The 20,953-nt window shown below is 39.0% G+C and overlaps 1 protein-coding gene across 2 annotated transcripts in view; it reads left to right on the top strand.

Moving 5' to 3' along the window:
• Positions 1–20,088, top strand: part of slc6a5 (solute carrier family 6 member 5) — a 34,255-nt gene extending 14,167 nt beyond the window's left edge. For both annotated transcript variants that reach the window (XM_088070313.1, XM_042485716.2), the window contains 5 exons: positions 5,116–5,247; positions 5,636–5,735; positions 10,529–10,629; positions 13,144–13,311; positions 14,954–20,088. In XM_088070313.1, coding sequence (XP_087926439.1) covers positions 5,116–5,247; positions 5,636–5,735; positions 10,529–10,629; positions 13,144–13,311; positions 14,954–15,109 — 657 coding nt within the window. In that variant the 3' untranslated portion in view covers positions 15,110–20,088. The remainder of the gene's footprint in view (positions 1–5,115; positions 5,248–5,635; positions 5,736–10,528; positions 10,630–13,143; positions 13,312–14,953) is intronic.
• Positions 20,089–20,953: the final 865 nt, after the last annotated feature.

Raw genomic sequence — 20,953 nt, 5'->3', positions numbered from 1 at the left:
ACACTCTAACACTGCTGTTCATAAGTCAGGAATTGCTGCCACAAAGGCTTGAGTGGTTCTGGTCAAAAGACAGGTGCACTTTGTGTTTTTAAATTACTTTTTATGCTTTTAAATTGTAGAAAGTCCTCTTCACAAATAGATGTTATTTTGTATGAATGGTTTGTTTTGTACAAAGAGAACAAAACACGGTGCAATGGTTCAACCAGAATGATGACTGAAAGGGCAGAAAGAGACAAAGAGGTTCAATGAGAACAGAAGGAATCAGCCGTCACTGGTAAAATAAACTGGAAATTTAATATCAAAATGTGTGCAGATTTAAAAAGGGACTCCTGTTTTAATGTCAAGTGCACAACAATTTCTATAGCTGCCTGGTCTTTAAACGTCACATTAGATACAGAAGGGTGGGCAGGCGTTTCTCCTAAGTTTGACACCAGTCAACATCCCTGAAATTACCCGATGATAAAGTCAGGTCAAATACTACTACACTTAAGAAACATTGATATATGACATGAAATGTGCAAATATAGCATATTTGTGTTTTGCAAAAATGTTCAATGTCAACATTTTCTTCCGTCAACTGAGCTGGAAACTGAAATCAATCCTCTTATCTGAATCTCATCCAGACACAAAAGAAAACATGCTTCCTGAAATACTTTTATTGGTCACTTGGGGGCAGAATAACTCCACAACACCTTGTCAAAACCCCAACATTTGCTCTGGTTTTATCTCCGGTTGGGACTCTCCACTAACTAAAATATCTGAGCTGCTTTGCATTCCACTTTCTTCAGTAGCTGTTTGCTAAATTTGCTTAGTTTTGTTTGGTTTGCTTTTGTTTGGTGCTGGGCAGGTAGTGTACAGCGTGTTAATAAGGGTTATTTTTTTGTTGTTGTTGCTAAAAACAGCTGCCTGATGCTGTGAGAAGCGAAGATGAAGATCGCTGAGACTGAACCAACAATAAATGTGCAGTAAAACCAAAAATAATGGGCTAATAGGGGCTAAAAAGCTCAGTGCAGCTGCAGAGTTGATGATAATTCTCTGTGGGTCTGTCACTTTAAATTCACATTACGCATTGTGAGGCTGCCTTCTACCAGCATTAATGTTATAAGTTGAATTGCTTAAAGGCTGTGGGTAAGGAGAGCACAGGGACAATGTCTTCTACTTTATCATCCAACCTTGACCTTAAGAAGAAAGTGCACCACATCATGTAGTTCCTTATTTTAACATAAAGGGTAGCATACAATATAATGTATGAATTTACCATTAATGAAATTAATTTACTTGTCTAAATAAATCAGAGACTAGCATAAGGTTGTCTTTCAAGTTCTTCCCCTTCTACAGATGAAATATCCTCATTTCAAAATCTCTTGAAAATAAATATCACCTTACATTAATATCAAAAATATTACAGAAGTGGCGATCTAAGAAAATGATCTTTTCTTTAAGATTAGTCTTAGATGAGGGTAAATAGATGACTATAATCACCTACAAATGAGTGAGTGTTTGTTTTGCATTTCTAAAAGCATTTGTAAGTTCTTTTTTTTTAGATTTATGAGAAAACACTGTTTCTGTTGTGACTGCAAAGCCAGACAGTCTGTTGGTGAAGATCTCTTAAGTTTAATATCTGCAACCTTTATGAGAGAGTCTCAAAGTAAACACTCAACTTCGGCGTCGGCACCCAGCTATGTGTCAACGCTGCAAACATTGACCCAATTAACATAATTACCCATACACACCACCCACTGTGACTGATTTCAGCTCAAGTGCTGGAGCTCTCCAGGTACTCGAGCGGAGGGGGGTCTGTGTGATTGTAGTGAGTGAAATTAAGTTGACCTTAAAGTTTTGCAACAACAACACTGAAGTAAACCTAAGTTTAAGTACAGTTTAAATACATTTGAGTGAGGTTGTTGTAATTTTCCCAGGTTAATTTCTAGAAAGGAAGAGGCAGATATGGAGGCTTGAGTGTGCCACCAGAATATTTATAGACTTTTCATTCATTCATTAAGAAACCACTTATCCTGTCATGGGTCATGGGATGGCTGGAGCCTATGTTTAGTGTGTTTAATTTTAATCTGTTGAAAAATGTATCAATCTGAAAAAGCTGTTGTTGATGTATTGATAGCATATGCATTATAACAATACACTCAATTTTAAAAAAATGGAGCTCCATGGAGAGCTTTAGTATCTTAAACGTCATTGTTTTGATTTTACATGCTAATTAATAACATGGAGCTTTAAGCAGCTAAAGGGCCACATATTACTCTCACTGTGTAAGCAGACCTGAACTATGTTTATTGTGAGGTGGCGCCCTCTAGTGGCCATGATAATTATTACAGGAGAAAAGGAGGAAGTGATGTGAAGCCGAATAAAAAGCGACATGGTCTACATAATGTTGTGCAAATTTTAAAGAGGCTCCTTACGGGTGGGCAAGAGTGTATTGGTCAAACAAACACAGGACTTTCACCCAGAAGATTGATGTTCTCATCCCGAAGTCAAGGTTGACTTCTTTTCATAATTACATTGCCTAGTATGCAAGTATGTCACATGCTATATTAGTGATGTATGTGAGGTTACGTATGTACATATGCTATTGGCAAACATACTTATTGTTTGTTTTTGAGCTTTTTCCCAAACTTAACGATGTAGTGTTGTTGCCTAAATCAAAGCAGGTAGTTTTGGAGTGGAAAAACTTCATTTTAATGACGTTAAGGAAGTGTTTAAAATGGTCTTAAGTGGCCATAGGAGGAGCTGCATTTTTCAGCACTTCCATGTTGGCTTCATTTTTCGGTTGCAGGGGTTGCTGCTTGATGGAAAACTGCAGAAGTCTACATTTTCTTTTATGCTGTTTTTCTGAAGATTTGGTTGATGCTACGTTTGCATGGGAATCCAACTACTTTTGAAGTGACTTCTTTTTAGTACAACTCAATGCACTACTACGCTTCTAAGTTACAAAACTCTTAATTGTGTTTGCACTGCACTGATTAATTCTTGTTGTAACTTCAGTGAACAAACACTTCAATCTCCAGGATGTTTTCAAAGTCCAGAGCACCTCCAGATACAATCCCGGGCAAACAATTCCAGATAAAACACCAGCTCCTTTAAGTGCACTGTGACGCTCCTGAGCCGAGCAGAGGAGCAGAGGGCACAGCGGTGCATTAAGACACAAGTCAACAGTAACAGTAAATGATGATGTTACTTTGCCTTGGCAGCGGCGGCTCCAAGGAGAGGGCTGGTGGCTTTGTTGTAGAGAGCAGCTCGGCGGTAATAGGCTTGGGATGTTGACGGGAAATTAGTTTTGGGAGCTCAGGAGGAAGTAGAGGAGTGGGGAGGAGGCAGATCGCTTGGTGCCAGTGGGTTTCTACAGCACGCACACACATACACAAACTATAGCAAGCTCCCCCAATGTGCCTGTTTTTATATTCATCCACTGCTGTCCTCTGGGTTCTGAGCCCATTTTACCATCATGTTACATTTGCTAATGAAATCTCCTCAGGATTAGGATGATGTTCTTTATTTGTTTTGGAAATAAATGAAATTATGGTAAAAATGTGTTTATTGGGTGAATTGAAGACAAACACCTTATAAGAGTGGATACTGAATTTTGAGAGCAGCAGCTGCTCTGAGTCAAATGAAACAAACCTGCTGACTGAAGCGTTTTCAGTAGAAACGCTGCTGCAAATTGGGTTGACAATTTTCACTAATTCTATAATGGATGCAGCCAGTCAGGATTGATGGTGACGTGTTTTCCACAGTTAGCTGTTGAAGCGTTTTTTAAAGGTCCAGTGTGTAGAATTTAGGGGAATATTTGGCAAAATATGGAATATATTATAATAAGTAGGTTTTCTTTCATTCATCGTCACCTGAAAATAAGAATAGTTGTGTTTTCATTGCTTTAGAATGAGACATTTAAATCTACAGAGGGAGTGTGTCCTTGTCTATGAAGATTGTCATATTGTACCACCATGTTGCTATAGTAGCTCATAACAGACATTCTTGTTTTCACTTTTGGCACTATAGTTAGCGGCCACTCTGCGATTACAGTATTGGAAAAACACTAACTTATGAACATAAAACTGCTTTATTCAGTGTTTTTACCGGTTTAAATCACTTATGTTCATTTGGGAGAGGAAGAAACCTCTGCATAAATTCAGCTTTACATAAAAAAGTTGTTCGAGAGAAAAGGTGAACACACATTAGCAGGTGCATGGCAAGATGGCCATCTTGCGAACAGGGTAAGAAACATTTATCTGTAATGTGAGACTGCTTTATGCAGTGGTGTTGTTAAAATCCCTGTTTTTTTTGTTTTGGGGAAGAGACATTTGAGGATATTTCAGCTCCCCAGTGAAAACCTCCTGAACGTCTGGATCTTATATTATCAGAGAAAAATGATCAGCAAAAATTAGCAGGTAATGGGCTAACTGCCTGTCCCCAACATGGCAAACATTATTGGAAAAAGACTGATGTTTTAAGGCAAAACTGCTTTATTAGGCGTTTTTGGTGGTTTAAATTACTTGGTTTGTTTGTTTTTGAGAGGAAGGTAACTCTGTGGATAATTTGACTCCCAGTAAAAACCCTCTGAACTTCTGAATAAGAAATAGGTAAGCTGAAATTAGTAGGTGCTCTGCAAACGGGCCATCTTTAACATGTCAAACAATGTTGAAGAAACACTGATTTGTAACATGGAACCACTGTTTTTTAGTGTTTTTACCAGTTTTAATCCCCTGAGCTGTTTGTTTTGGAGAGGAAGAAACCTCTGCAGATAATTTAGCTCCTGAAAAAAAAAAACCCTGAACACAAATTTCTTATCAAGAGAAATTTAAGTTGATTGCAATAAGCAGTTCTCACCACTAGATGTCACTTAATCCCCCTAAATCATAGACTCTGGACTTTTAAATTTTAAGGGATTTCCTTTTTATTATTTAAAAGAATTTAATTTAAATTTGTGTTATTTTTGAGGCAAAATCTATTTGAGCAGTGTCTTGATTAAACATCTTTAATCATACGAGTGATTAAACAGAGAGAAAATGACTTCTTCCTCCCTAATCCCTCTTCTCCCCCCCTCTCCTTTTTTCTCTGTCTCCTTCCCATTCCTCCATTCTTCCTCCCACTCTGTCCCAGTTTGCCACCATCGAGACCATCGTAACCTCTGTGTCAGACGAGTTCCCCAAATACTTGAGGAAGCATAAACCGCTCTTCACCCTGGTCTGCTGCGTTTCCTTCTTCATCCTGGGATTTCCCATGATCACAGAGGTACGAAGCGAACACACATCTTTATACACACTCATGCAATGTCCCTGGGAGACTCTAAAGCATTCTCCCTGCACCCCGCGACTCTTTCTTTGAATAAACCGACAGATTTCTGCATGTAAAGCAAAGTCGCAGCCTTCAGAGGACAGGCTCAGTGAGTGGAACAAGAGAGGCCGAGTCTTATTAAAATCCTCCCCGACAGCTTCAGAGCGCAAAATCCAGCAGAAAGTAGGATTCATACATGTCATTTCTTTTGATCTGGAACAAGTCAGTGTGAAAGTTATGACTCGAGTCAGAGGTGGAAGAAAGTGAGGGATAAGGGTAGGGAAGTCATCATAAGAAGAAGCTTTGAGTAGATTTGTAATATTTAGCGTGTTTGTGTTTGTGACAGAGTGGGATGTTCATGCTTCAGCTGGTGGACACATTCGCAGCCTCCTACTCTCTGGTCATCATTGCGATTTTCGAGCTGGTGGGGATTTCCTACCTCTATGGTGAGTACAGCTGATCCTGTTTGATCTCATGACCTTTGACTAACAGGACTGAAAGTCTGATGTCACGCTCGTGCCGACTAGAGGCTAAGTTAATGTTAGATCCCATAATATGAAAATAAGCAAACAACATGCTGACATTTTTGTTATAGATGGAGGAGAGTACATTTCTTCAGGGAAAATCATTAGGATCCCTAATAAGGATATTTATACCAAAGTGATTGTAATCCATTTGTTTTTGTCAGCATATCTTGTTAAAGGAATATTTCAGATTTTTTGATGTGGGGTTGCATGAGGTACTTATCCAAAGTGGGTGCATTATCTACAGTAGATGACGTTTGCACGCTCCCAATTTGTAGAAGCAGGCACTTCTACGCAAGTTAACCTCTAAAAACCTGAGCAAATTGTTGGGAGACATTGGGAGAAGGTAATGTGCAACTTCACAAGAAATTACTTAAAATTAACATGAAATGTATTAAAAAAGAAAAAAAAGACTTGAAAAAAATTGCACAAAAAAGATTTAAAAACAAGAATGAAATAAAAGGGAATGACCTGAAAAAGGTGCTAATATACAATAACGCATGCATATTTCTGTGATGTGATTTTAAACATGTAAATATTATTGTTGTATTTTATGAAAATTTCCACTATTCTTTTGATAAACTTCTAATAATTTCTTCGCTCCTTTTCAAAAACAGACAAACAACAGATTTTCAGGTCATTTTCTTGTCCAATTTTCCTGATTTCTTGTAGTTTGCAAAGCCCCTGATGCCAAGTTGCTCATTGCCTTTTTCCTCAAGATTTTTAAAAGAATAAAGGTTAAACAGTATTTTATTGAGTATGGGGCAACAGAAAATATATTTTACACAGCATCGGTTCCCTGTTGAAAGAAACTGTCTAACTATTCTAACAGAAGAACGCATTTAAAGTGATATCGATTTTTTTTAAATGGCTAAAATGCATTTTACTGCTGCCCCCGTGTATTGCAGTATGTTGCTTAGTTCCTGTGGCGGTACTCCTGCCTACTTCTCCAAAGTGGGTCTTTCAACTAATATCAACTGTAGGTAATACACTGACTATGGATAACCTCATACAGCCTCACTTCAAAATTTTTTTTTGCAGTATCCTTTTAAGGACCAGCATGTTTGATAGACTGACAGACCTAAATCGCCCTCTTTAGAATATATTGTATGTACGTCAAAAATTCTACTTAAAATCCGCTCTTTCATCAAATGTCAGATATTATAACCTCAATTACATCATTGTTGATATCCTCCAACACAGCTGCAGGAATGTTTTTATGTTAGAAGGCAAATTCTTTGCTAAGATTTGAAGCTTAACACTGGATCCTACACGTGCCACTTGCAGCTTGATAGCATCTTTTTTTAGACCCACAATACACAGAAATACCTGTGTTTCAAATGCCACAGGCTCAGTTAGTGACGCGATCTTCCTGATGAAAATTTGTAGTCTCGGAGCCCCAAATGAGAAACTTTTTTATGTCACCAGGGGAATTTCCTCAGACTTAACAAAACTCCTCCACAGCCACATAAGACACTATAGAACAATTTTTGCGGGCCACATAGTCCTCTCTATGACATGTGAACTGCCTTTTACGTGTACAATCAACGGGGTGACTCTTTAATTTTGTAATTTGTTAGTCTTGGACTTAGCAAAGAGTTTTTAGTGTCCAATGAGGATTTGAATGCTGTTTCAGTGGCTTCTATTCTGAAACAAAAACAACCTGGGCAAAACATTGAATTCTTTTGGGGCTTTTGGATCTTTTGGGGCGTGATAAAAGGTTTAAATCTAAAAATCTTTCATTTGAATTTCAGCTCATTAAACCAGCTGCAGCAGCTTTGATACAAAAACACTTGAAACACTAACTGTTTGAACAAAATGATCACAACAGTGCGTAAAAGGGGCTGATCATCCAGAAGTCTTTCATGTTGAATAGTAATTCTCACCTCTTTTTCTCTGATGTGTACAAAATGTTATTCCAGCTGTGACCACTAGGTGTCTCTGTTGCGATGTCTAAGTCTCTCTCTCTCTCTCTATCTCTCTCTCTCTATCTCTCTCTCTCTCTCTCTCTCTCTCTCTCTCTCACACACACACACACACACACACACACACACACACACACACACAAACAGGCGGAGAGCTCACAGTCCTGTTCCTCAGATGTGGATAACTGAGTTATCCAGATTTGAATGGCACTGATGTCAATGAGTCTGCATTTTCTGGGGTCCTCAGTGGTGGTTTAGTTTATATCTTGCCAACTGCTGTTACTGCAACAAGTCCTTAAACCCAAACCTATACAAGGGCAGGCTTATAGACATTTAGGTGGTTCATGATTGACTCAGATTTTTTACTGTTAAATGCAAACATGAAGTCTTTTTCCAATTCAACTGCTCATTTCGTAGATTTTCAACAACAGTTTTTATTATGATTTCAGGAAAGAACATGCAGGTCCTTGAAAACCCATTATGGTCTGTTAGTGTTATTACCACACCTAAACTTTTGTAACAAAGAGTTGCATGTACTTGTGATAAATTATAAACAATTTCAGGGTCTGTACACAAAAAAGAAGCATGCCAAATGTAGTCTGACATACTATGAGCAGAAATATTGAAATGCCGCAATGGAGCCAGAATGGTGGTTAATTTAAAATTAAAATTTGTAAATTGAGAGCTTAAACTCATTAAATTATGAAATGCAGAAATCCCTTTGCTAAAAAATGTTAATCAGTTGCTTTTAAACGGACTGTTCACAAGCTGTGTTTTTTGCGCCCTCAGATCCACTGTTTTCAATGAGTGCGGTTACATGGTCGTGAATAACTTCTTTATGAGGCTTATCCTTCTTATGATCATATTTGAGATATGGCGTTTACACGAGTACAGAGTAATCAGGTTATTCATATTCTGTGTATACATCTCAGTTTCTTTCAGAGTACTCCAGCTAGCATATTTGGGTTTCTCAGATATGGAATATGTTGTTTATATGCTCAAATGCATAAAGGGGATATTCCAAAAATCTGATCATAAACAGGTTATTCATGTCCATGTAAACGCACTGAATGTAGATGCAAGGAAAGTGCCCTAAAAAGATAGAGGCTTTACGTGTGGCAAGCTAGTATTCCCATATTTTTCGGCTGTGATGGCAGCACTATGAGATAAACAAAGCTCACCTTTTGGAACAAACCAACACATACTGCATGTCAACTGATGAGGAACAACCTATCATAGCTGGCAGATATATTTCCTTTCTGCCATAAATATCAGTCTATAGCCCTGTTTGCATGGGACCAGGATTACCTGGAGACCTCATGTAATTTTGAAAACAATCCCCCCATGTCTGTGTCTCATGTGGAGCATTTTTCTCGGGATAAGTTATGTCTGTATTTTACTCAAATTTACTGACATTATTCCCCCACGCAGAAACCCCCCACCACAAAACAAACCCAAATCAGCAGCAAATCACAGAGATGCTGATTCACACGGGACTAATATTACCCCATGACCTTCGTGTTTGTCAAAATTTGGTAGATAATTTGCCCTGGAATTTTTGCTTTACAGATTACAGACATGGCCGATTCCTACAGGATTAAAATCACAGACATCCTCTGTAGTTATTACAAATAACACGTGATACTGGTCCCATATGAGTAGGATTTCTGATATATATGGAGAAGTTGATCATTTTAGTGCAAGGCTACCCACAGCTTTATGATCTGTTGCACAGTCAACATCTTAGCCCCAATGAACACTAAAAAAAAATGCCTAGAAGAAGATAAGAGCCAAACTAAGGATTTTTTTATAAGTAGGCAATGATATGGTGCTGGTTATGGTTACTTGGCAACATTCAGAGCAACCTGCCTCTGCGCCCTAAAGTTGGCACAAGAGTAGCACCCAGCACCCGACCTCATGTTTTCCAGGCAGTAAAAAGCCCAATGCAGCATATGTCTCAGCCCTAAGAGGTTTTTACTGAGGTTTAGGCTTATAATGATTTCTTAAAAGTCTCTCACATGTCCATAGAGGAGATCCTCGCCTCGTCATGCACTGACATCACTCATAGTCTACATTCACTGGTATAATCCAACAGCCTGAAAATAGTGAGTAGGGCAAAATGATACCCTTTACAATGCAGGTTCACACATAAAATGAGACTTATGTCCATGAATCTAGTGGCCCATTGCATGCTGGTAAGGCACCCAATATACCTACCTCATGTAACTGTAATCGCACAAGCAGCGATAAGCCAATGTATGAATGCTGATCATGTTTTTAAGTCATTTTTGCCTTTATTTCAAAATAAGAGTGCAGTATTATTCAGTATATTATTGCATCCCGATAACAGCTTGTTAATCTAAATAAATTAAGCTGCACTTGAAGAACGGAGACCAGGTGTGTATCAGGAGGTTGTTACCAAGGAGCAAAGCAAACAGCTTTCCCCCAGTGTGTCAGAGCATCAGTGCAGGTGACATATTGAAATGATTGTGTGGCTCTGCCTCCTCATGTCACTCACTGTTATCCGTCAATAAAGCCGGGAGAATGAAGCCATCTGCTCCCAAGCTTTTTCTCAGGAACGACAGAAACTGATGCTCTCTCTGTTTCTTCCTCTCTCTCCCTCTCCCTCTCTCTCTCTCTCTCTCTCTCACGAACACACACACACACACACACACACACACAAGGATGGATTGAATTTGCTGGTCCTTTTTTAAGGGACCTCATTAAACCCAGGTCACTCTCCCATGTCTCCTTTTTTATTTCATTCCTCTTCTTTTTTTGTCTCTGCAGGTCTGCAGAGGTTTTGCGAGGACATTGAAATGATGATTGGTTTCCAGCCAAACCAATTCTGGAGAATCTGCTGGGCCTTTGTGACTCCGACCATTCTGACGGTATGTTTGTTTTTTTTTTCCTTGTCTCATTCGCTCTCACAGACACGCATCGACATGTGCAGCTTAAAATGTTTCCATTTTCACTGCCCCCCTCCTTCAAGTCCATTGATTTGCAATTGGACAGGAACTGAGGAAAGATTGCTCCTGTTGCACTGAAATCGAAAATTATTTCCTCCTTCAAATTCCTGTTGTGACACCAAGTCTCAAGTTGTTTGTGTTTTTAAAAATTGTCACTGCCAAAAAGTTAGTGCGATGTCAGTTCAGATGCTGTAGGCATTTATTTCCAGAAAACACAATTCCACTTATTTGTCATAATGCCGTGCAGCAGAAGCTGTAAATTGTAAAGCACCAGGTTCAGCAGCATGTCAGCGTTGGACACTGGCCAGCATTCATGTTAGTAATTGTAATGGAAACCAGTGTAGCTCCAAAGCAGAAGTAACGATAACAAATGGAGCAGCAGTCGGGCCGGCTGGTCATCTCGCTGCTCTCGAGGGAGATCACATTTCCTCGGGGAGCTCATTGATGCACAACCCCGGGCTAATCTATTTCTGTCTGCCCCCTTTTTCAGTTTGTTTTCATTTTCCTGCTGTTATTCTAATCCTCCTCAGCCAAATTTGCAGTAGATAGGAGGTAGGTTTTATTTAATACTCACTGCACATATCGTAAAAAAGGAGGGCCTCATTTTCAACCATCCTCTTCTTTTATGGATCAGTGGACGCAGCTTTAGCTGTATGTCCTGATTTCAGTAGTCATTGGGAATAAATCCACTGCACAGTCGTTTAGTGCAGATTACATCATGCTACAAAAATAGTAGAAAATTATTTTAAGACTTTTACCAATGAGGATTTGCCCCAGAAGGTTGCAGAAATTTAGTAATAAATGACTTTAGTAGTAATAACTAAAATTTATTTTTACACTTTAATATCTTGCTAGCTTCGGATGTACGGCAGAGCAATTTGTTTCAATTCAGTATTGTGGATTTTTCTGCGAAGTTTGCACTGAACTCTAGTAAAATGTTACTGTTACCAGTACACAGTGACGATCTGCAGCATCTATATATACACACAGCTAATACCTGAATTGTGTTAATACAAATTTGTACCTCACTAAGGCTTGCTCTAATAGATTGCTGGAGGAACAAGTCTTTAAACCCAGAATATAATTTAGCCTTGGGGACTCCTGGTTCCCTCGTCTTGAAGTAAATGTTTTTTTTAATAGGTTTTTTTTAAGATGCCTAAAAAACTTCTGTGGTTAACACAAGCTTAACAGTTTTTCATGTTTTGTTTCTACGACATAAAACATGTTGATGAATACCCCACATAGGAATTTTGAAGCCTTTACGTGTCTTAAAACAGATGGTTGCTAACAAGTGGCTAAAGGAGACCAAGGTGTCATCAAGCCAAGCCACGCCAAACGCAGCTTTGTGCATGTGACCATGTTGTACTTCATTTATAGCCCAGCGTTAGCTTTTTACTTCGGGGATCGCATTTAGCTTTCATAAATCATAAAAGTGGCATTCATTGGTGAAGATTATCTTGATGAGCCAAACAGTATCATAAACTTTTGTTTGCCACAGTTAATATTTTATCTGTCTTTTTGTTGAGGGAACTAGGGCAATGTTTTCAGCACTGGCCTATATAAAATGTAATCTCGGCACCACTTGCCTGTAACCCAATTAGCGAAAAAAGTCTGTAAATTAAAAAAGCGATATATAGTAACCCTTTGAAACCTGGAATAACATCAGTTTTCTTGTGCTGCATTCAGACACCTTTCACAGACATTAAACCTTCAAAACCTGAGAACTTTGGTTTGATTTCCTTTGGAAACATGGTTAAAAAGGCAGTGAGCAACTTTGTTAGAGATGTCCCAGAAATTGCAAGAAATTAGGAAAAGATGACAAGAAAATTAGCTGAAAATTAGCTCTACAAAAGACAAATATTTTCAAAATGTGGTAAATGTCCAGAAAATATATATTATCATTATGATTATTATTATCTATATTTTTTCTTGCCTTTTTTCAAAACTGCCAAAATGTAAAAATGTTTTTAATTGTTTTATTATTCTTTACATGTAAAAGAAAATGCTGCCTCTATGAAATCATGTATTTGCAGCTTGTGTTGCAAACTAAAGCTAAGGAGCAAAATCAGTGCATTTAATGCTGTTAAAGATTGTTTCACACATTTGCAAATTTGCCTTCTAAGTCAAGTTACAGCCTCACACGCCTCATCATTAGCAATGATTTACTCTAAACTGCAGTGCTGCAGGAAACAAATTTCTAATGATAAATGATGTACTCTTTTAAAAAAAGGAGGGTAATTTTCTGTGAAGCTCTGCAAACATAACGATTTTTGACAGTTTGTAATACCTGACCAGCACAATAACAGCCTTGTGGCCCCTGAGCAGCGTCACTGGAGCAGAAGCTGAAGTGACGCTGCTCAAGGACACTGCGGCAGTAAAGTAGCAGAGAAGGCATGTCATCGAACGTACATTTCTTGGGTTCCCGGGTCTGTGCAGGGCATCTTGGGACTGAGTCTGTACCAGTGGAAGGTGATGACATATGAGGACTACACCTACCCCACCTGGTCCATGGTCTTAGGCTGGCTCATGGTCATCTGCTCCGTCATCTGGATCCCCATCATGTTCGGCATTAAGATGCACCTCGCCCCCGGCTCCTTAATTGAGGTAATAACTGAGATAAAGCCGTGACCAGACACTGTCACGTAAGTTTTTGTGTTGATCTGTTTGGGGCGCACGCACATACACAGACACACACACACTCTGTCGGAGAAATCAATAGTCTCATCCTGCGGTCATTAGCGGAGAGAGGCGGGCTGCTGGCTGAGTATTAATTTGGACATTTTTCTGGGAGTCCAGCAGGTCCCTTTTAAATACTCAGATTAATAGATGATGATGATGGCTCGCTCTCTCCAAACGTCTCTGTTCCCTCAGCAGCTCTGACGGCAACCTCAATCACATACCACTCTCCAATCTTACGTTTTAATCTCTTTTCTTCTTTCTTTGACTGTAATAAATGCATAATCTTCATAGTTTTCAGTCATATATTAGGGTGATTCTGTTTGTGTGGTACCGCTGCAGAACAACTTCACTGATTTTATGTTTTACAAGCAGAGGGGATAACCCAATAACTTTTATAGCATTTTTTAATTTGAGGTTTGATTTTTTTTTTTTTAAAGAGAGGCATCAAATCAGTCTTTACATCAGGAGCTTTTTGTTAAAATAGGGATAGGACAATACATGGTTATGGATTTAGATTAAAACATACACTTATAGTAAGCTGATCGTGGTGAATTTCCATTATCGGGATAATCTGAAATATTATGTCCAGCAGCACCCAAAGTGAGCGATGGCCAGGCTTTCAACAAGACTGTAAATTCAATATAAATATCAATATCAATATAAATAAATTCAAGGTGCCTATGCACCGACCTCAAAAAATTCAAAACATTTTAATCAATTAATCATGCCTGAGTTAGGAAAACATCCCTGTTGCCGGAAGAAAATGTTGGCATTGTAGATTACACTTGCTGATTTCATACATAGTTTATTAATGGTACTAAATTGATGTCACATACTGTATATATAATCTGACTTTGTCATCAAGGGGTGGAGTGGTTGGTGGAGATGCCTGCTGAACTGTAGAGCAAAACCAACAAACAATACTGGTTGTCTTCTGATGACCCTTCACTGTGTTTTTACCAGTGTTTGTGGTACCAAGCCTAGGAGGCTTTTACTAACACACTGTGGCGTTTCCAAATGGCTTTTGAGCCACAGAATCTGGTTGTTGAACGCACACTGCAATGATTTCCAGTGGAATTTGTGTTTTTTCAGACACTTGGCGGTTTTTCCCAGCTGAGTTAAGCCCCTGGTTGTTTTTCACCAGCACATTGCAGCGTTTCCCAGTGGCGTTTGAGCCTCTTAAACCAAAGAATGATCTTTTCCTAACCATAACCCCGTGCTTTTTGTGCCCAAACCTCACCACACCTTTACTGCAGTGTTGTTGAGAAATGTTCAAATGTGAACATATTTCTGGCAATGGGATTGAGAGAAAACAATCCTGTGGTCCCCCCACTACAGATATGAGTTAAGTATGTGCTTTTCCTGCACAAATCCATGTGTGCCTCCTCTCCTCTCCTTTCCTCTCCTCTCCTCTCCTTTCCTCTCCTCTCCTCTCCATTTGTACTCTTGACTTATGTCCCTCATCTCTCCTCTCCTCTCCTCTCCTCTCCTCTCCTCTCCTCTCCATTTGTACTCTTGACTTATGCCCTTCATCTCTCCTCTCCTTTCCTCTCCTCTCCTCTCCCAGCGTCTGAAGCTGGTCTGCTCCCCTCAGCCCGACTGGGGTCCCTTCTTGATGAAGCACCGTGGAGAACGCTACAAGAACATGATTGATCCTTTGGGAACCAACTCCTTGGGCCTCAAACTGCCCCCCAAGGACTTCCAGCTCGGCTCCTACCAGTAGCAGGTGCCCGGGCAGCACCACACACATCACCTCCGACCCCTGCAGGGGTGCACCAGGAGGAGGGCGACCTCCACCTCTTCTTCTCCCTCCTCCTACTCTCTCCTTTTCCTCCCTATACTTCACTCTCTTTACTTCCTGTTTCCCCTCCTGTAACGTGGATGTGGAAACAGGCTTCCTCTCCCCTTCCTTCTCTTCCTCCTCACCACTCCCTCTCTTCTCTCATGGAGGAGTGGCTGCCCAGGTGGAGTCTACTCCTCCGCTGCTGCTTCGTACTCGGTTAACGGGCTATCACCGCCCCCCACACATGACCACTGATTACTTCAGAACCCTTCCCAGGGATCTTTATTCCAAGAGAAAATTGTGTCATAAAATGACACAGCTCAGACTGCACTTGCAATATTAGACTCAACCATAGCTGCTCCCTATGGAGTCCTGTGCGTGCGTGTGTATGTGTGTGTGTACGTGTGTTTGTGTGTGCGCGTGCCGTCATATTTGTGTGTAGAGATAATGAATCATCTCGGTGCAAGCAGACACAGGATAACAAAAAGAAAACTGAGCGACAGAGAAGCAGCGGTTCAACGAGCTCGACGGGGATCTGGTGTTTTGTTCCATCTGTGTACAAATTTCCAGCGGCAATACAAATAATATCAACTGCCTCGGGAAGAAAAAAAAGAAAAAAAACAACAACACATTGGTATCACATTTTGTTCCTATCCAGCAGTATATATGTATATTCACAGTAGCTACTGCTCAGTTGCTCTTGCTTTTTCAAAAATAGATTACACAATCTGCAATTTGTGCCTCCTATGTCCCGATAGAGTAGTGAACGCATCCTGATTACCACATACAGTAGATATACTTTGGCCTGGACGACTCTGCAGTATGATAGAAGCTATTTTTTCCTCACTGAATCCGAGGGACCATTTGTGATACCCTCTCTCTTTGCCTATTTATTAAGTCATATTCCTGTTCTCCTCTATTGTATTATCCTAGAAATTAAAGGACACATTCCTGATGTAGGAAACCATTAGAGTAGTCAGTCCTTCCTTTAGCAACGTGGCCATTTAACCTTTTTAAGTCCGGTTAACAACCTGACCTGATAGTCACTCTGTGCATATATTTTAGACGGTATATTTATCTCCGTATGTGTTGTGAACTTGTCAAAGCATCTGTGCAAACCATCTTTACAATGTGCATCACATCAGTAGAGTAACAGTGTAAAATATATAATATATTCATACATATAGAGTTATATATGTATAACCTCCAGCAGAGGAGAGAAAATGAGAGGGTGAGTGTGTGTTCATGTCTCTCTGAACCCCATGTTTCTCTTGCTAGCTGTGTAATATCTTGTACAAAGTCTACACTTCTTCACAAAAAAAAGAAAACTTCAAGTAGTAAGTGTGTGTGTTGTCGCGTCCTCACATTGTTAGGAGCAGCTGCTATGTGTGAGTAGATGAAGATTAGACTAGAAAATGGCCTCCTTCTTTCCTGGAAGTGTACTTTGTCTCTTGTTGTTTGTGGTAGACCTCTGGAGACCTCTTCGCCATTTCAGACTCTTGCTTCTCTGTGTGTCCTCGTGAAAAACAGGGTCTCAGGTATACTCGATTTCCGTCAGACTACTCCAGTAGTTGCGGGAATAATAGCATTCAGTGCATAGGAAACAGAGAGTAGAGCCATCTTAATGCTATATTAAATTGGAGGCAGTGTAGGAGTGTGTTGCAAAGCATCAGAATCAACGTCCTGATGACCTCAATGCAGTGTCACTTTGCTTTTTACTTGCAGTTGCTTAAATGCACCTTGCAGTTGATTATACAGGAGTGACATAGCCTGTTTTGACTAACTGTGTGCGGTGCTAAATCAAGCGTGTTGCTCTTCTTAACATAGATAGATGGAAAATTAGTTAAGATTATTTAAGAAAATCTCATTTGGAATGCCTTGTGATTTATATTTTATTGGCTCTTGAGCCCATTTGTTGGCCGCTGATACACTCAGTACGTTTACATGCTCAGTTTAGGCCATTTAATTGGACAACTGTCCTTGTCCCAGTAAAATTCAAACCTGCTAGGGGGGTTAGGTTGAATAAATAATACAAAAGGAAGAAAGAAAAAAGAAACTAATTGCAAATTTAATGCACATCTATAATAGTACAATGTATTTAAGAATCACAAAGCATTTACAAACAATACACATGGAAAGAAGTGTTTCTTTTCTTGTCCAGTCCAAGTCCAAAGATAACACAGCAGTTAAGATCATTTTCAATTACATATCTTACAGTTCATACATGATAGTACAGTTTTTATGGACTTTTTATTGTTACATGATTTAAAAGTTTTAATGTAATTTTCAAAATCTTTGTGAAAAACAGAAAAGAGGGGCCTTACATCAAACAAGTTAGCAAGCGGCAAACGGGTTGCAGGTCAAACAGTGAAAATTTGGATACATTTTTGGCACTGCACATTTCATATGTACTGTACTAATTATTGTTGATACCTTTGTCTTGTTTTGTTTTCTTCCCTTCTTGTTTTTTTTTCCAGCATTCACTTACAAATTAGTGCTGTGTGCAGCGACTAGGAGCATGTGCAGAATGCCTGGGATAGTTCAGGTCCGACTTAGGCGTATACATGATAGAGTAAATTGACCCCCAACCGCATTATCTAGTTGTGTTAGTCTGACCTTGAGATGTTCAACTGTGTATGATTTCAGTTGGACTTACATGTTTAAATGTATTTTAAAAAATAACACAACAATTTAACTTTTTCTAACGTCATGTAAACGTACTGACAAACTGTTTTTTATTTATATTAAGCAGAAAATTGAAAGGCTTTCCGTGCCTTGCTCGCACTTTGGTCCATCACAACAGAAGTCTAATTACTGCAGTTTAAAACACATGTCCCTTTACGTTGTGCTGTTAAGACATCATCAGCACAAATGAGCTACTCTAGCATTTCCAGGGGCTTTAAAAGTCCAGATGTAAAAGTCCAGTGCAGCTCAGCAGGCGTCAGACTGGCTTTGCAGCCCTTTTAAATGTGACATGACAGGCAGCCAACTTTTACTTTGTGGACTGCCAACCAATTACCTACACAGGAACACCATGTATGCACTCAGAGGCAATTAGTCCTGTCCACACTCTGACCAGTTGGATATTCATTTCCATGTTGACACTGAGTTCTGATTGGCTTTATTATGCTTTTAACACTGCAGACATTTACTTGATGAGTGGTTTAAATGGGAGTTGCAGGTATAGATGCAATTACAGTCACTCAGAGGTTTAAGGGTCTCCCTAAGCATTTCTCTAAGCCATGTCTTTTCATAATCTTGACGTGAAAATAGCACAGATATGAGGTTGTAGACAAAACATAATCAGTTAATGAGCACAGAAGCCCTGTTGTTAAATAGCTTGCTTGCTCCACAGTGTCGCTTTTGTTAGGCTCTATTTGTTTAAACGTGATAATAATGTATGTCTGTGTATGCTTGTGTGCGTGTGTGTGTCTCTGTATTAGTTTCCCTGAACCCCACTTAACTGTCAATCAGATGTTTGCATGGCCAGAGTAGATCGCTGAAAGAAACCAAGGAGATTTACAGGACTTTCCTTTTCTAGAATGCCTCAGCCTAAAGCTCCTCTATCCCTTTTCTGATGGACAGAAAACCACCAATTGTGAATTTGAGCAACTTTTAACACTAATATGCTTCGAAAAAATTCAATCGCAATCACTCACTTGAGAGCAGGGGTGGCCAATGGAGCAGGTTTGAAATAATGTGTTGGATGAAGAGGACAGTATGCTCTTTGTAGTAAGAGTATTGAAAGGCCTTTTATGCCCTGAGATAGATTTTAATAATTTCCCTTAGGGTTACAGCTAAATTGCTATAAGTTCTGTGTTTTGTGTCCTCTGTGTTTCCATTTCTACTGGGCTTCTCTGCTTTTGATTTATGAAAAAAAAAAAAAAAGCTTAGGGTTCAGTTATAACCACATTGCCTCATAAAATATAACACTGAAGAGCTTGCATGTGCAGTTTGTGTTGCTGTAACTCAGTGTCCATGTATAGTAATCCTTGTCCTTTCTCTCTCGATAGTATAAGTCCGTGCATGTTTATGTTAAGGAGCTTTTCGTTCTGCATAAAGTTAAGAGACGGAGGGTTGCTGTCCTTCTTACAGAGGAGGAAGAAGAAAAAAAAGTAACTGTCAATTCACTTTGCCTACAAGTCGACTTTGGGCAGTATAGGTAACCAAAGAAAGAGTACTTTATCTAGGGTTGTAGTGGAAAAAGAAAACAAACTAAAGAAGAAAAAAGGAGTGTATCATCTGCGTATAGGAGGTTGAGATACTGCCATTCATACCCCATGTAGTGTTCCTCGATGTTTGCCAATACGTTACAAAACATCTTCAGGTAACCATTGGCCTTATAGATGTCCTCTAATGGTAGAATATTGTATGTATTTCAAAAATAACACCACAGAATAGCTTATCGTCTGTCTCATATGGTACCGGTATTCCTATTGTTATGTCTGTTGTGTCTTTTTGGCACTTTATTCTCTGACCTATGAATGCATAGGTTAAATTTCTAATTACTTGAGTAATGTCATATATTTCTGTGTGTTCTATGTGAGGTACTGCTGCCTATGGATATAGATATGTGCCTCCAACAACCCATGACATCCTTTGATTTGAAAATAGAGAGTAGATATATAACAAATATGTTTTAAAAATCGGTGTGAGATGTAAAAAAAAGAAGAAAAAACAAAAATGAAATATATATCATATATGTGAAATGCATTTATTTATTTTCAATGTCATCAATCTTTGAGGCCCTACCTCAGATTTTGTATTTATGTATAGAAATGCAATTGGATTATAGTATCTTTGCCAATAATAATATATCGCTATTATATCATGAAATGTATAACCTATGAATCAATAAATAAATGTTATTGTTTTCTTTGTTGTCACTGTTTTTTAGACAAGGCCCCTGTTGTGTAAATGGAGCTATAAACAATAATGACAAGGGAATTATGTTAACACAATAAGTCCCCTCTGTGACCTATCAATCAACTTTTATATTCAGCTGTTAAATAAGTGAAGGCATCATGGCTGTGTGTTTATGCTACATGCTGTTTGTTGTTCACAGGAAAATCATGATCAAAGAGGAGGAGACTGAAAGAAAAAGACAATGTGAGAGCTCCTGCAGGCATGCTGTTTGTTGGTACATATCATGTGCTGCTGGCTGTGACAGACAAGCTTGCATATTTCATGTTAAACTAATTTGCAATTTAAATCCCTTTGCATGGAGCATACCCTTTAGTACAGTATATCATGTACACAAGTAAAAGGTAGAAGCAGAACCCCCTTATTTATTGACTTGTAATGAAAAGGCAGGGAGGTAAAGTGAATGCAGTTTTGCAAAACATGTTTTGGACGAAAATAGTTCATAACAACATCTGATTGTGCCTCACTCCAAAACAATACACACAACAAGTCACATTGAGATTAAAACCTCTTTTGTGAGTCAGACCTTGCAAAGACGGGGTCATATAGCAGCTTAAAAAAACAGGACAACATCAAATCACAACAATGACAATAGGTATGTGAAAATACATTACTAAATAGAGAATATTAAAGGGCAGCAATATTTAATCCAGAAATAGTTAGTTAAATAAAGCAGTGGCAGCTAGAGTGATCACTTTATTATAAGTTTAATATCATTTAAAGAGACAAGAGTTTCTGGTTTGATCTAGAGTGCATAGTCTAAAGAGCATGGTGCAAGTGTATTTAGGGCATATGAAATGCAAAGTAAGGACTAAGAGAAAAAGGGGTTGTAATCAGTCCCTCAATTAATCATAGCATGTT

Source organism: Plectropomus leopardus, chromosome 1 (assembly GCF_026936395.1).
Source record: "Plectropomus leopardus strain MGB_pleo_1.0 chromosome 1, ASM2693639v1, whole genome shotgun sequence".
Classification (NCBI taxonomy): domain Eukaryota; kingdom Metazoa; phylum Chordata; class Actinopteri; order Perciformes; family Serranidae; genus Plectropomus; species Plectropomus leopardus.
This window is presented reverse-complemented; position numbering and strand designations above follow the sequence as displayed.